Below are 15,870 nucleotides of genomic sequence, written 5' to 3' on the forward strand. Positions count from 1 at the left end.
TAAACGGAAGTGTTCCAAGAAAATGAAAAGAAATGCACAATTCTTTTAATGCCCCTATGATTTTTCTCCTGGGTGTTGCTCGCAGCAGTGTCCTGGAGATTAATCTTCAATTCCTGGAGACTCCAGGACAATCCTAGAGGGTTGGCAAGCCTGACCTGAAGCTGTGTTTACTTAACACAGTCCCACCTTATCAGTAAAATGATACTTTGCATTACACAATATAACACTCCTATAAAACAGCATATCATCTGACATACAGTAAACAATTTTGGGTACTCCAAGTGTGTTTCTTGTTTGAATTCTTTCCCAAAAACATCCATTCATAGCTGGTCTCAACTACGTAAAGGACCTGAGCAGTACATTGAATCATTATATGTCATTAACGTGCAAAACAGTTGTGGAGTATCTGATCCGGATTGTGTGAGTAGTGAGAGTTTAGAATTTCATTAAGAACTGAATGTTGAACATGTTTGTCTGTGTTTATATTAAAAGAAATGTTTTTTGGGAGCTTCTTTAGGGTTGTGTCTGGGAGGCCAAAACCTCCTTAGCTTCACTGACAGGGGTGTTGACGATTTAAGGTCTCTAGACTGCCCTCAGAGATCACTTATATCGAACACCAGATGAAAAGCCAGTGCAGATGTAATTTATCGTCAGTGTTTCCTTCTAAAGAATAATTGTGGAGACTTGGTTCAATCAATATTATAGATTTTTGTTGTTAGATTTTGTAGTCTGCACCATAATGAGAGATAGGGGACAGTGTCTGTTTCCTAATAGAAAATAAAGGATTTGTTTCCATGTCATTGTGCATTTAAATTCAAAAGTAGAAAATGTTCAAGGAAAAAATGCCTGTAGTTTGTGTTATATTAACGTAAGAGAAATGTTTCCGAAGCGGTACTCCATAAGAATACACTAGGTGAATACAGACCTTTTCTCATTCCCTCCTCAATTAAAGTAAGTCATTTAAACTCTCAACATCAGTAGTTGCACACTTGTCATACTCACCAAATTGAGTTCTTGTTTCTTCAGTAGGATCAAATTTAAAATGGTTCCTTCTTCGAGTGCAAATGAGCTGGCTCAATTTCCCGCATGCCACTGAATTCCCAATTTGCTGTGTAGAGATACCTCCGCACGGGGCAGAGTGAAAATGGGAGATCGTTTAGAGACTGGTTTGCTCTAATATGCTCCTGAGTGGAGGAGGCAACAGAGCAGATTGCCCAACTGCCCTTTGACCACAAGAAGCATGTGAGATGGCACAGCCAGGATGGGCTGTGATAACAATAAATCAATTTATACCATATTTTAGAAAGAATTTTGGTCATAATGTGACATAGGCTCCAATAAAGTAGGTTGCTGTTCTTAAAAAAAAAAGTAGCTTGTTGATAATCTGCTTGAAACCAAGTTGCTCGTAGTTGGTAATACTGAACTTCTATTCCAGTTTAGTGCTATATAATCTTGAGGTTTGTGCCAAGCTTATTAGTTTGGTAATCAAATAGTTTGATTGTTGAAATAATTAATATTCAGATGCATTAAATCCTAAAAATGGATTAATTTCCCATTTAAAAGGGAACAAGTAACCCTAAGTTACTCCTTATACTCAGTTCAATTTAACAGAAATATTTGCATTGATAGGCTCTTGACTATCAGTTGGTTAGGCAAGCAGTGGAGCAGCAATGACGGGATGTTGCAGCTAAGGTGATCCCCTTGTAGTTGTCCACTCCTTATCCTTTGTGTTCGTTGAATCAGTTCATATAGGGCTTAATAACCAACCAACCCCAAAAAATTATTTCTTTTAATCAGTAAATTGATTTAAATAGCAAATAATAGACATCCGGGAATTATTACAAGGCAGTAATGTTAATCAAATGGTTCAATTGATACCATAAACTATAACTGGTTTGTAATATGCATCTGAAGCCTGAAATTAGATTTTTGCCTGATAATCACTTCCATGTACTTGTTATTTTTAATCATTTATACTGGGGGAGCTGATGGAGAATTTGTTTTCACTCTTTTGTCAGTGGTGGGTTTTGTATTCGACATTGATGGGCCAGGCACTCCATGATGCATGATAGTGTCTATAATTGCACGATTAACAATTGTGACATAATGACGGCAAGTTTATTGGGTTATAATCTGCAGTCGGATACCAGAAAAATGGCTGTCAAAATATGTTAAAACAGAGCTAGGTAATAACAACTGTGGGTATTTTTGATATAGAAAGTGTGGACATTCTGCAGGGTTTACAGGAGAAACTAATGTGAATGAATGAACTGGAGAAAAAAACAAAACCAAATCCACAACAACAACTTACATTTATATAGCGCCTTTAACGGAGTGAAACGTCCCTAGCCGCTTCACAGGAGCGTTATCAAACAAAATTTGACACCGAACTACATAAGGAGATATTAGAACAGGTCACAAGGAGGGAATTCCAGAGCTTAGGGCCTAGGCAGCTGAAGGCACGCCCACCAATGGTGGAGCGATGAAAATCGGGGATGCACAAGAGGCCAGAATTGGAGGAGCGCAGAGATCTCGGAGGGTTGTAGGGCTGGAGGAGGTTACAGAGATAGGGAGAGGCTGGGCCATGGAGGGATTTGAACTCAAGGATGAGAATTTTAAAATCCAGGCGTTGCCGGACCAGGAGCCAATGTAGGTCAGCGAGCACAGGGGTAATGGGTGAACGGGACTTGGTACATTAATTGCATTTGTTGTACACACATCGATCCCCTTACCAGAAGTTCACGTTTTGTTCACATTTATGTTCAGCTTGTGGATGACCTCCAAAGGAAAACTTGCATCTGTTGGTATTAGACTAGTAAATTAAATCACATCAGACTCAATGAAGCCAAATAAAAATAAATGCATATTTATAATGTAAGTTATTCATAGAAAAATAAAAGTAGCTTGTTTTAAATCTGTTAAAGCACTAACATTTACAGGATATGTGTAGAAATGGCACATTCTTTCCAACTCCGTGTTAAAAACCAAAAGTTCTGGCTGGAAATATTGCTCTTGAGGATAATGATTGAGTCTGTTGTGCTTTATTCACGGTCCTGTTATATGGCTTACCTTATTTAAGTACAAAAGAAAGTGTGATTTCATTTTCAGATGAAATTACAGCATTTTTTTTATATCCCAGGATAATTCTCCTTTCACTGACTGACAGTGTCCAGAATTTTAAGATTTTGAAAACAGCCTAAGGTGCAGAATGTGTGCAAGAATATGTTTGGATATAGGAGGTTTTTTTTAACATAAGCAGAAGTTTACACAAGTGGTTGGGGTTGGGTAGTTCCATAAGAACAATCTGAATCAAAAAAAATAAATCGGGGAATGGCAAGAGTTTCAAAACTAGGTCCCTTATGCGCTCACTTAACTAACACTAGACAACTCGATTTACAGATCAATGAATAATATTGATATGAGGTTTCCGTTTGCACTCTGTTGTTACACTTTCTTATTAATGTGTTAGTCGTAGATACAGCGTTCCCAAGGGTACCATTGGGAGGTGGCTACAGGTAATAGCTAAAGGCTTTTTTTCCCTGCTATGCTTGAACAGTCTTTTTTTTTTACGTGAATCAAGTTTTTTAAAACAAAAATAATGCAGAAATACTTGAGTCTGTGCATCCGATAACTGCTGCTTAAAAAAACTTTCTATTTCTTCTACCTGCCATTGTAGATGGACTAGTCAACACTGAGTGACTGGGTCTGTGGGAATTGAGGGGAAAAGAAGTAGGATATGCATAAAAATTGTTCAAGTGCATAAAGCAGCCCCATCTGGAAGACATCTAACCGAAATGAAGTTGTATGAAACCATTCCATTGATATTAAAGCTAATTTTTATGGGTCTGACAAGTATGTAATTATGTTCAGTGGTGCTTTTCAGATTTTATCACAGTCAATAAACTGCAGTGGTAATTTCATTCCCATTTGACATATTTACATGGAAACATTTGATTGGAGGAATTAGTAACCCTGAAAGTCTTGATAGATATGTTTTAATGATCTGTGACCTCCACGGTCCTCTTATCTGTTTATTGTTGCAACAGGGGAGAAGTCGTTCCTGTGTGACCTCTGTGGATTTGCCGGTGGAACGCGCCATGCCCTTACCAAACACAGGCGACAGCACACAGGTCAGTAAAGTCGTTTACCGCTTTAGAGTAGGACCTAGCAGACAGACCAAGAATTGCAATCCCAGTCCGCTGATCGTGACCTGCCCTGAGAAAACAAGGGTTGCTGTGCAGTCGGAATGATAATTGCTTCGGTGTGAAGTTATTGACGTAGTAGTGATTTGTAGAAGTAGATACACTATGCTTGTGATGGAAAAATAGGAGGATAATTAAATCTGGAAAAGAAACATCATTATCCTGAAATTTGTTCTGTACAGTTCTGCCGCAGATAATTCTGTAATAAACTTAATGGACATATAAGCCCTTATGTAGCTAACCCGTTTTAGAAACTTTCACGTTCTCGTTAGATGATGCTCTGCAGAAACACAATCCGATTGTAAAGCAACATGAGCAGTGCTATATAAAGCACACATCTGTGTTTTGCTCGCTGTGTTTTCCTGTGCACTGTCCTAAAGACGGTATTACTGGAAAAAGTCATGTGACACCTACCTTCAGATTTAGTGTCAATTTTCTCTTTCAGTGAGGGTATGAAATCTCACCTTTTTTTTTCCATGTTTCCCTCGATTACACACTGACTGCAGACTCGGCTGTTGGCAAGTGACCTGCTCTCAAGCCTCCAATGATGTTTGAGCGGGCTGGCCAGAGGTGTGTGAGGATGACCTGGGCACAATAGTTCTCCTGAGTTTGCTTCCCTCCACAGCAGCACAATTGAGATTAAAAACTCAACAGAATGTGGGGCTTGAGCCCATGTCCCAAAGCTGTTGCTGCAATATGCTGCATCAGCACATTGCCCTGTCTTTACTGCCTTTTCACCTAAGTCATGCTAAACAATTTCATCTTCCTGTATAGCTGCAGAACAGTCCTGGTAAGAAACCAAGACTGTTAAACTTGAACCCAAAGCTGTTTTAATCAGCAGAAATAATAAATGCCACAGCATTATCAGGGCTAGAGTGATCTCCTGGACTAGTTTCGATTGCCTAAGGGAGTCCGAGAGGAATTTACCAAATGTTTTTTCCCCAAATTGGCCTTGGTTATTATCAGGTTTTTCGCCTCTCCCTGGAGGTCACATGGTTTCGGGTGGGGTGGGGAGTGTATGTATGTACAATGCACAAGGTATTGCTATTGTGTGGGACAGGCTGGATGGACCAGAGGGTCTTTTCCTGCCCATCATTGCTCGTATGTTCGTATTATTATAGAGGATATAAGCCAGCAGTTGAACCTCAAAGTCCTGACCACATACTAAACCACTCAGATTTCACTCTTGTAGTTAATAATATCCTCAGAACCTCGAAAGCCTTGTGTCTTTCTGCTAGCTGTTTATTATCCTGTATAAAACTCTGCAGTCCTCTGATTAAGAGTCTGAAATGTGTTAATTTTAAGATGCTAAATGCAACTGCATCTACGACCAATAAAAGATTAATCCAGTCGTGACCATTTAATTGAGAGCTGGTACTACATTATGGTGAAAGATGCAAAAATATGCAATCTGTGACTTTTAAACATTACACCTTATAATACAAGTATCAAAAGATTTTTGAGATTGTGAACATATCCATTCTTTTTTTAGTACTTGGTCAATAGGTAAATGCTTCTGAAATTAAATCTTTCGTAGCATGGTTTTCTAACCCTTACACGCCGGTAATTATATGAGTCTGTCACGGAAAAAATAATGAGGGTTTCTTTTGTAGGTGAAAAGCCATTCAAATGTGACCAGTGCAACTTCGCTTCCACAACGCAGTCACATCTGACCCGGCACAAACGTGTCCACACTGGAGAGAAACCTTATAAGTGTCCCTGGTGCGATTACAGGTAACAGTTCATTAAACGCTAGTTGATGTGAAAAAGATTAAAGGTGATGAGAAAAGGTTTATTCAAATTAAAACTACATTGCCATTAAAGTACATAACCAGCATCAGTAATTACATATTTAATTAGGAATTAAATTCCTCAAAGATTGCAATTTTTAAGGGTGTTTGGCAACCCAGATGATGCCTGTTTAATTTCATTATTTGTTTTCGGCAGATATTTCAGAATGTATTTCTTTTTTTAAATGTCAAAATCAAATGTTTAAAGGTGGAAAGATAACGACAAGAATGTCTTCCTTACTATTAAATTTAGGAGAGGGTAGGCTTATATTTGACGTGGTTTCCTGATCAGGTTACAAATGCTGTCTCCATGCTGAATTTGATATGTTCTGTCCAAACTGATCAAATGGGTGTTTTTTTTTTATTCGTTCATGGGACGTGGGCATCGCTTGCAAGGCCAGCATTTATTGCCCATCCCTAAACAAATTAATAAACAGACAACTGCACTAAGTTGGCGCTCAGATAGGTTTTACTCAATTCTGTTAGCATCTGAAATAGAGAAACAGATTAATTTTCTGGGATCCATCTAAAATATTAACATATCGTTCCCTTTCAGATGCTCCCTGATCTATATATTTCCAAAATGTTCTGCTTTTATTTCAGGTTTCAAACATTCACTTTTTCCTTATTTTTACATTTTTTTTATATCTTACACATTTCTTGTTTTCTAGTGATCTTCCATTTCAAATAGGGTTAGCTATCACTATTTGATAAACATGCTTCATTTAAAGTTGAATTAAAAAATATTGCAAGAGCCTTGATGTAGAAATACCCTCTGCTTTTAAAAATGTTATTAATCCTTTTGAGGATGTCAACATTGCTTCAGGTCCGAAATCCAAGATGATCTGAATGAAATCAGATCCCAATTTGGATGAGTTCAAGTTTCTTTTAAAACTGAATTTTTCTGGGAAGAGGTACAAACATTTCAGCTGAGGAAAGTCTCCACTTTGCTGCTGAGATACCAGAGACTTTATAGTTTGTCAGATTCCTCAATGGGTTAATTTAGATCAAATCGGAATACATTTTCAAACCTAGCCCTTTTTCCTCATTATTAGTAGTAGCACATTTTTTTGTGTGCTCAGAAACATTGTAAAGTACTTTTTTAAAGTGTCTTCTCAAAGGGCAGCCTCCAAGTACAGATTAACAGTTACTTAGAAAAAGAAAAAATACTGCAAATGTTGGAAATCTGAAGTAAAAACAGAAAATGTTGTAAATGCACAGCAGATCCACCAGCATCTGAAAAGGGAAAAGACAGGTTAACATTTTAGGTGTAGATGCTTCATCAGAACTGGAAATTGGAGGATGGCAACAACAACAACTTGCATTTATATTTTTTTAATTCGTTCATGGGATGTGGGCGTCGCTGGCGAGGCCGGCATTTATTGCCCATCCCTAATTGCCCTCGAGAAGGTGGTGGTGAGCCGCCTTCTTGAACCGTTGCAGTCCGTGTGGTGAAGGTTCTCCCACAGTGCTGTTAGGAAGGGAGTTCCAGAATTTTGACCCAGCGATGATGAAGGAATGGCGATATATTTCCAAGTCGGGATGGTGTGTGACTTGGAGGGGAACGTGCAGGTGGTGGTGTTCCCATGTGCCTGCTGCCCTTGTCCTTCTAGGTGGTAGAGGTCGCGGGTTTGGGAGGTGCTGTCAAAGAAGCCTTGGCGAGTTGCTGCAGTGCATCCTGTGGATGGTACACACTGCAGCCACAGTGTGCCGGTAGTGAAGGGAGTGAATGTTTAGGGTGGTGGATGGGGTGCCAATCAAACGGGCTGCTTTATCTTGGATGGTGTGGAGCTTCTTGAGTGTTGTTGGAGCTGCACTCATCCAAGCAAGTGGAGAGTATTCCATCACATTCCTGACTTGTGCCTTGTAGATGGTGGAAAGGCTTTGGGGAGTCAGGAGGTGAGTCACTCGCCACAGAATACCCAGCCTCTGACCTGCTCTCGTAGCCACAGTATTTATATGGCTGGTCCAGTTAAGTTTCTGGTCAATGGTGACCCCCAGGATGTTGATGGTGGGGGATTCGGCGATGGTAATGCCGTTGAATATCAAGGGGAGGTGGTTAGACTCTCTCTTGTTGGAGATGGTCATTGCCTGGCACTTATCTGGCGCGAATGTTACTTGCCACTTATCAGCCCAAGCCTGGATGTTGTCCAGGTCTTGCATGCGGGCTCGGACTGCTTCATTATTTGAAGGATTGCGAATGGAACTGAACACTGTGCAGTCATCAGCGAACATCCCCATTTCTGACCTTATGATGGAGGGAAGGTCATTGATGAAGCAGCTGAAGATGGTTGGGCCTAGGACACTGCCCTGAGGAACTCCTGCAGCAATGTCCTGGGGCTGAGATGATTGGCCTCCAACAACCACTACCATCTTCCTTTGTGCTAGGTATGTCTCCAACCACTGGAGAGTTTTCCCCCTGATTCCCATTGACTTCAATTTTACTAGGGCTCCTTGGTGCCACACTCGGTCAAATACTGCCTTAATGTCAAGGGCAGTCACTCTCACCTCACCTCTGGAATTCAGCTCTTTTGTCCATGTTTGGACCAAGGCTGTAATGAGGTCTGGAGCCGAGTGGTCCTGGCGGAACCCAAACTGAGTATTGGTGAGTAAGTGCCACCTGATAGCACTGTCGACGACACCTTCCATCACTTTGCTGATAATTGAGAGTAGACTGATGGGGCGGTAATTGTCCGGATTGGATTTGTCCTGCTTTTTGTGGACAGGACATACCTGGGCAATTTTCCACATTGTCCACATTTATATACTGCCTTTAACATAGTAAAATGTCCCAAGGTGCTTAAAGGATAAGCAAGCCTTTAATGGAACTGAAGAAAACCAAAGCACAGGGAAGGAAACAGAAGTTGACATCAAGAATTGGGAATGGTGACACCATTTAATGGGTTGAGTGCTCATCAAGCAAATTTTTTGAAGAGCTTGAAGAGGTGAAAACTGATGGACGATATATAAAGATCGTCTCAGTGAGGCAATGAAGAGTCATTAAAAAAACAAAAGAGCATGAAAATAGCTAAGTAAGTGAAAATGTGAGAGATAGGTGCACACAGCAAAAAAAAGGGCAAGAAAATAGGGTGGGAAATAAAAGGAAGAAACTGTAAATGCAGGGAATGTGAAATATTACTGGAAACGGACAGGCAACAGATCCATCTGCATGTGAAAAGAGAGGCCAGTACTGTACTCTGGATGCAGCCCCCCAACCAGAACACTGTTCTGACTAAACATCAACCACCTCCCACCCCTGTCCCAGATGCTGACAGACCTGCTGGGTAACGCCAGCACAAAATGCTTCTAAGAAAATGGAGGAGAAAGCAAAGGCTGGAAGAGACCAAAATCAATGTTCAGACCCGATAACTGCCGAGTGCCCAGGAGAAAGGTACAGTGCTTGTTCCTGAAGCTTTCATGAGCTTGGTTAAAGCATTATAGGGTGTCAAAAACAGAGAGGAAATGGGAGGGAATTGAGGCGGGGAGCCACTGGTAGGTCAGGATCACACTTGCTGAACTACTCCATTCTGTCCACAAATGTGTCACCCAATCTGATATTTGGCCGTGCCAAAGTAGAGGACCACACCATAAAGAAAGAAAGACTTGCATTTATATAGCGCCTTTCACAACCTCAGGATGTCCCAAAGCGCTTTTCAACCAATTAAGTACTTTTTTATTTAAGTGTAATCACTGTTGTAATGTAGGAAACACGGCAGCCAATTTGCACACAACAAGGTCCCACAAACAGCAATGTGATGATGACCAGATAATCTGTTTTAATGATGTTAATTGAGAGATAAATATTGGCCAGTGCTCCTCTGCTCTTCTTTGAAATAGTGCCATGGGATCTTTTACATCCACCTGAGTTTAACTCCCTCATGGCTGCAATGGAGTGTTCGCCTGGATGTTATGCTCAAGTCTCTGGAGTGGGACTTGAACCCACAACCTTCTGATTCAGAGGCAAGAGTGCTACCCACTGAGCCACCATGGGCAATGAAAACAATATTTGAAATTGGAGGAATGGCACAGAAATTTTCGACTCCGTGCTGTTCTTCCCTGGCACTTTCCCATGTGGCCATAGCAAATACAACAGACTTTCATCTATTCCCATACCATTGTCCAGAGCCCCAAACACTTCATTCCATTTGAGACAGCAACTTAAAGGCGCTTCCTCCAATCTAGTATATTTCTTGACTATTCCAATACATCCTTGTTGGCCTCGCATCCACCACCCTCAATAAACTTCAGCTCATCCAAAACTATGTTGCCCGTATCCCATCCCGCACCAAGTCCTGCTCACCCATCACCCCGTGCTTGTTGACCTACATTGGCTCCCGATCCCCCCAGCGCCTTGAATTTAAAATTTTCATTCTTGTGTTCAAATTATTTGATGGCCTCGCCTCTCCCTATCTCTGTAACCTCCTCCAGCCGTACAACCCTCCAAGATCCAAGAATCCCGCATTCTTCCATCTTTAGCCTCTTGCACATTCCCCACTCCCTTTGCGCTACCATTAGTTGCCATTTTTCAGCTATCTAGGCTCTAAGTTCTTTAATTCCATTCCTAAACCTCTCCGCCTCTCCACCTATTTCTCTTCCTTTATGATCCTCCTTAAAACCTACCTCTTTGACGAAGCTTTTAGTTGTCCCTCCTAATATCTTGTTCTTTGGCATGGTGTTAATTTTTGTCTGATTACGCTCCTGTGAAGCCCCTTGTGACCATTTAATATGTTAAAAGCACAATATAAATGCTAGTTGTTGTTTTAGTACTTTATCGCAATGCTGAGATGGTCTTTACATAATTTAGACCGCTTTCCAGCTTTTCAGTAACCTGCTGGACATTCAGGCTAGTAAGTGCTTTGTGATAAGAATCAGCATTCCTGACTTGATGGTTACCCGTTGTTCTATCCCTCCTCCCCCCTCCCCCCAAGTTATATTCAGTCCTGTGGAGGGTCTCGCTTTTCTTCGAGGTTCTAGTTCTCTCCGAGGGTCATCACCCAAGATATAAGAACATAAGAAATAGGAGCAGGAGTAGGCCATACGGCCCGTCGAGCCTGCTCCGCCATTTAATAAGATCATGACTGATCTTCGACCTCAACTCCACTTTCCCTCCCGATCCACATATCCCTTGATTCCCCTAGAGTCCAAAAATCTATCGATCTCAGCCTTGAATATATTCAATGACTGAGCATCCACAGCCCTCTGGGGTAGAGAATTCCAAAAATTCACAACCCTCTGAGTGAAGAAATTCCTCCTCATCTCAGTCCTAAATGGCCGACTCCTTATCTTGAGACTATGCCCCCTAGTTCTAGACTCTCCAGCCAGGGGAAACATCCTCTCAGCATCCACCCTGCCAAGCCCTTTCAGAATCATATATGTTTCAATGAGATCACCTGTGATTCTTCTATACTCCAGACAGTAGAGGCCCATTCCACTCAATCTTTCCTCATCGGACAACCCTCTCATCCCAGGAATCAATCTAGTGAACCTTCGTTGCACTGCCTCTAAGGCAAGTATGTCCTTCCTTAGATAAGGAGACCAAAACTGTACACAGTACTCCAGGTGTGGTCTCACCAAAGCCCTATACAATTGTAGTAAGACTTCCTTACTCTTATACTCCAACCCTCTTGCAATAAAGGCCAACATACCATTTGCCTTCCTAATTACTTGCTGTACCTGCATGTTAACTTTCTGTGTTTTGTGTACAAGGACACCCAAATCCTTCTGAACACCAACATTTTAAAAGTTTCTCACCATTTAAAAAAATATTCTGTTTTTCTGTTTTTCCTACCAAAGTGAATAACCTCACATTTCCCCACATTATACTTCATCTGCCACTTTCGTGCGCACTCACTTAATCTGTCGATATCCCTATCCATCTCTTTGTGTCCTCCTCACAGCTTACTTTCCCACCTAGCTTTGTATTGTCATCAAACTTGGATACATTACACTCGGTCCCTTCATCTAAGTCATTAATGTGGATTATAAATAGCTGAGGTCCAAGCACTGATCCCTGAGGCACCCCACTAATTACAACCTGCCAACCCGAAAATGACCCGCTTATTCCTACTCTCTGTTTCCTGTCCGTTAATCAATCCTCAATCCATGCTAATATATTACCCCCAACCCCACGAGCCCTAATCTTGTGTAACAACCTCTTGTGTGGCACCTTATCGGATGCCTTTTGAAAATCCAAATACACCACATCCACTGGTTTCCGCCTTATCTACCCTGCTAGTTACATCCTCAAAAAAACGTTAATAGATTTGTCAAACACGATTTCCCTTTCATAAAACCCTGTTGACTCTGCCTAATCATATGATTTCCTAAATGTCCTGTTACTACATCCTTAATAATAGTTTCTAGCATTTTCCCTACTGCTGATGCCAGGCTAACTGTCCTATAGTTCCCTGTTTTCTCTCTCCCTCCTTTCTTAAATAGCGGGGTTACATTTGCTACCTTCTAATCCACGGGGACCGTTCCAGAAACTACGGAAGATCGAAACCAATGTATCCACTATCTCTGCAGCCACCCCTTTTAGAACCCTCAGATGTAGGCCATTAGGTCCAGGGGATTTATTGACTTTTAGTCCCATTAATTTTTCTAATACTCTTTCTTTATCAATCTTAATTACTTTAAGTTCCTCCCTCTCATTAGATCCTTGGTTCCCACTATTTCTGGTATTTTTTTGTATCTTCCACTGTGAAGACAGATACAAAATATTTGTTTAACGTCTCTGCCATTTCCTTATTCCTTATTATAATTTCTCTTGTCTCTGCCTCTAAGGGATCCACGTTTACTTTCGCTAATCTCTTCCTTTTTATATACTTGTAGAAGCTCCTACAGTCTTTTTATATTTCTTGCAAGTTTACTCTCATATTCAATTTTCTCCCTCTTTATCAATTTCTTGGTCATCCTTTGCTGTTTTCTGAAACTCTCCCAATCCTCAGACTTGCCACTCTTTTTGGCAACATTATAAGCCTTTTAATCTAATACTTTCCTTAAATTCTCTAGTTAGCTACGGTTGGATCACCTTTCCCCCAGAGTTTTTATTCCTCATGGGTATGTATATTCATTGGGAATTATGAATTATTTCTTTAAATGTTCCCCATTGCTTATCTACCGTTGTATCTTTTAATCTAATTTCCCAACCTACCTTAGCCAACTCGCCCCTCATATCTACATAATTGGCGTTGTTTAAATTTAAGACCCTAGTTTCGGACTTACTTCACTCGAACTCAATATGAAATTCTATCATATTATGATCACTCTTCCCCAGAGGATCCTTTATTATAAGATTACTGATTAATCCTGTCTCATTATACGATACTAGATCTAAAATAGCCTGTTCCCTAGTTGGTTCTTCGACATATTTGTCCATCCAGGACAAAGCAGCCCGCTTGATTGGCACCCCATCCACCCCTTAAACATTCACTCCCTCCACCACCAGCGCACCGTGGCTGCAGTGTGTACCATCTACAAGATGCACTGCAGCAACTCGCCAAGGCTTCTTCGACAGCACCTCCCAAACCTGCGAGCTCTACCACCTAGAAGGAGAAGGGCAGCAGGCGCATGGGGACACCACCACTTGCACGTTTCCTTCCAAGTTACACACCATCTTGACTTGGAAATGTATTGCCGTTCCTTCACCGTCGCTGGGTCAAAATCCTGGAACTCCCTTCCTAACAGCACTGTGGGAGAACCTTCACCACACGGACTGCAGCGGTTCAAGAAGGCAGCTCACCGTCACCTTCTCAAAGGCAATTAGGGATGGGCAATAAATGCTGGCCTTACCAGCAATACCCACATCCCATGAATGAATCAAAAGTATATATTTTTCTAGAAAACTGTCTCGGATGCATTCCCTGAACTCGTCCTCCAAACTACTTCTGCCAATTTAGTTTGCCCAATCTATATGAAGATTAAAGTCCCTCATGATTATTGCATTACCCTTGTTACATGCTCCTCTAATTTCCTGATTTATTCTCTGTCCAATGCGATAACTACTGTTACGAGGCCTGTAAATTGCTCCCACCAGTGTTTCCTGCCCATTGTTATTTCTTAGTACCCTGGAATATTTAGTTCCCAACCTTGGTCACCTTGCAATTATGTCTCAGTAATGGCTGAGTAATGATCAAACCCATTTGTGCCTTTAATTCATTTATATTGTTAAGAATGCTTCGTGCATTCAGATACAGCGCCTTTAATTTTAACTTGTTACTTTTTTTCCCCGATGTGACCTTAGTCACTACGGCCCGATTACCTTTGTTAAACTCTCTGTCCCTTCCTGACATACTCTGCTTGTTTTTACTCAAATCGCTACTCTGCTGTACAGCCTTGACTTTTCTTTTTAGACTGAAAAAATTACCCTTACCTGAACTTTGTTCTCATCTATTCAGAAAGCAAGTACCTGTACCTGTTGGACAGGGTCAAAGGCTCAGGCTCCTCCATCACTGCATCCTGGGTCCCCATACCTGCTTGACTCGCAGTCACATCCTTCCATCCCTGACCACTGACCAAATCTAAACCACTGGGGGGATTCCCGCTCTCTCTCTCTCTCTCTCCGCTCCCTTTATACCCAGTAGCTGGTGATATTCCCGCACACTCTCTCTCTCCGCTCTCTTCATACCCGGTCGCTGGGGAGATTCCCGCACTCTCTCTCCGCTCTCTTTAAACCCGGTCGCTGGGGATATTCCTGCTCTCTCTCTCTCTCCGGTCTCTTTATACCCGGTCGCTGGTGAGATTCCCACACTCTCTCTCTCTCCACTCTCTTTATACCCGGTCGCTGGGGAGATTCCCGCTCTCTCTCTCTCTTTCTCTGCTCTCTTTATACCCGGTCGCTGGGGAGATTCCCGCTCTCTCTCTCTCTCCGCTCTCTTTATACCCGATCGCTGGGGAGATTCCCACACTCTCTCTCTCTCCGCTCTCTTTATACCCGATCGCTGGGGAGATTCCCACACTCTCTCTCTCTCCGCTCTCTTTATACCCGGTCGCTGGGGAGATTCCCGCTCTCTCTCTCCGCTCTCTTTATACCCGATCGCTGGGGATATTCCCGCACTCTCTCTCTCCGCTCTCTTTATACCCGATCGCTGGGGAGATTCCCACACTCTCTCTCTCTCCGGTCTCTTTATACCCGGTCGCTGGGGTGATTCCCGCTCTCTCTCTTTCTCTCCACTCTCTTTATACCCGGTCGCTGGGGTGATTCCCGCTCTCTCTCTCTCTCCGCTCTCTTTATACCCGATCGCTGGGGTGATTCCCGCTCTCTCTCTCTCTCCACTCTCTTTATACCCGATCGCTGGGGAGATTCCCGCACTCTCTCTCTCTCCGCTCTCTTTATACCCGATCGCTGGGGGGATTCCCGCTCTCTCTCTCCGCTCTCTTTATACCCGATCGCTGGGGAGATTCCCGCTCTCTCTTTCTCTCTCCACTCTCTTTATACCCGATCGCTGGGGAGATTCCCGCACTCTCTCTCTCTCCGCTCTCTTTATACCCGATCGCTGGGGGGATTCCCGCACTCTCTCTCCGCTCTCTTTATACCCGGTCGCTGGGGAGATTCCCGCACTCTCTCTCTCTCTCCGCTCTCTTTATACCCGATCGCTGGGGATATTCCCACACTCTCTCTCTCTCCGCTCTCTTTATACCCGATCGCTGGGGATATTCCCGCACTCTCTCTCTCTCCACTCTCTATACCCGATCGCTGGGGAGATTCCTGCTCTCTCTCTCCGCTCTCTTTATACCCAATCGCTGGGGATATTCCCGCTCTCTCTCTCTCCTCTCTCTTTATACCCGGTCGCTGGGGAGATTCCCGCTCTCTCTCTCCGCTCTCTTTATACCCGGTCGCTGGGGAGATTCCCGCTCTCTCTCTCCGCTCTCTTTATACC

General features: G+C 42.4%; 1 protein-coding gene across 2 annotated transcripts in view; it reads left to right on the forward strand.

Annotated features, from left to right (window-relative positions):
* Window positions 1–15,870, forward strand: part of znf407 (zinc finger protein 407) — a 439,270-nt gene that overhangs the window by 283,705 nt on the left and 139,695 nt on the right. For both annotated transcript variants that reach the window (XM_067981928.1, XM_067981929.1), the window contains exons 6-7: window positions 4,047–4,130; window positions 5,816–5,936. In XM_067981928.1, coding sequence (XP_067838029.1) covers window positions 4,047–4,130; window positions 5,816–5,936 — 205 coding nt within the window. The remainder of the gene's footprint in view (window positions 1–4,046; window positions 4,131–5,815; window positions 5,937–15,870) is intronic.

The sequence above is a fragment of the Heptranchias perlo genome, chromosome 3 (assembly GCF_035084215.1).
Source record: "Heptranchias perlo isolate sHepPer1 chromosome 3, sHepPer1.hap1, whole genome shotgun sequence".
Classification (NCBI taxonomy): domain Eukaryota; kingdom Metazoa; phylum Chordata; class Chondrichthyes; order Hexanchiformes; family Hexanchidae; genus Heptranchias; species Heptranchias perlo.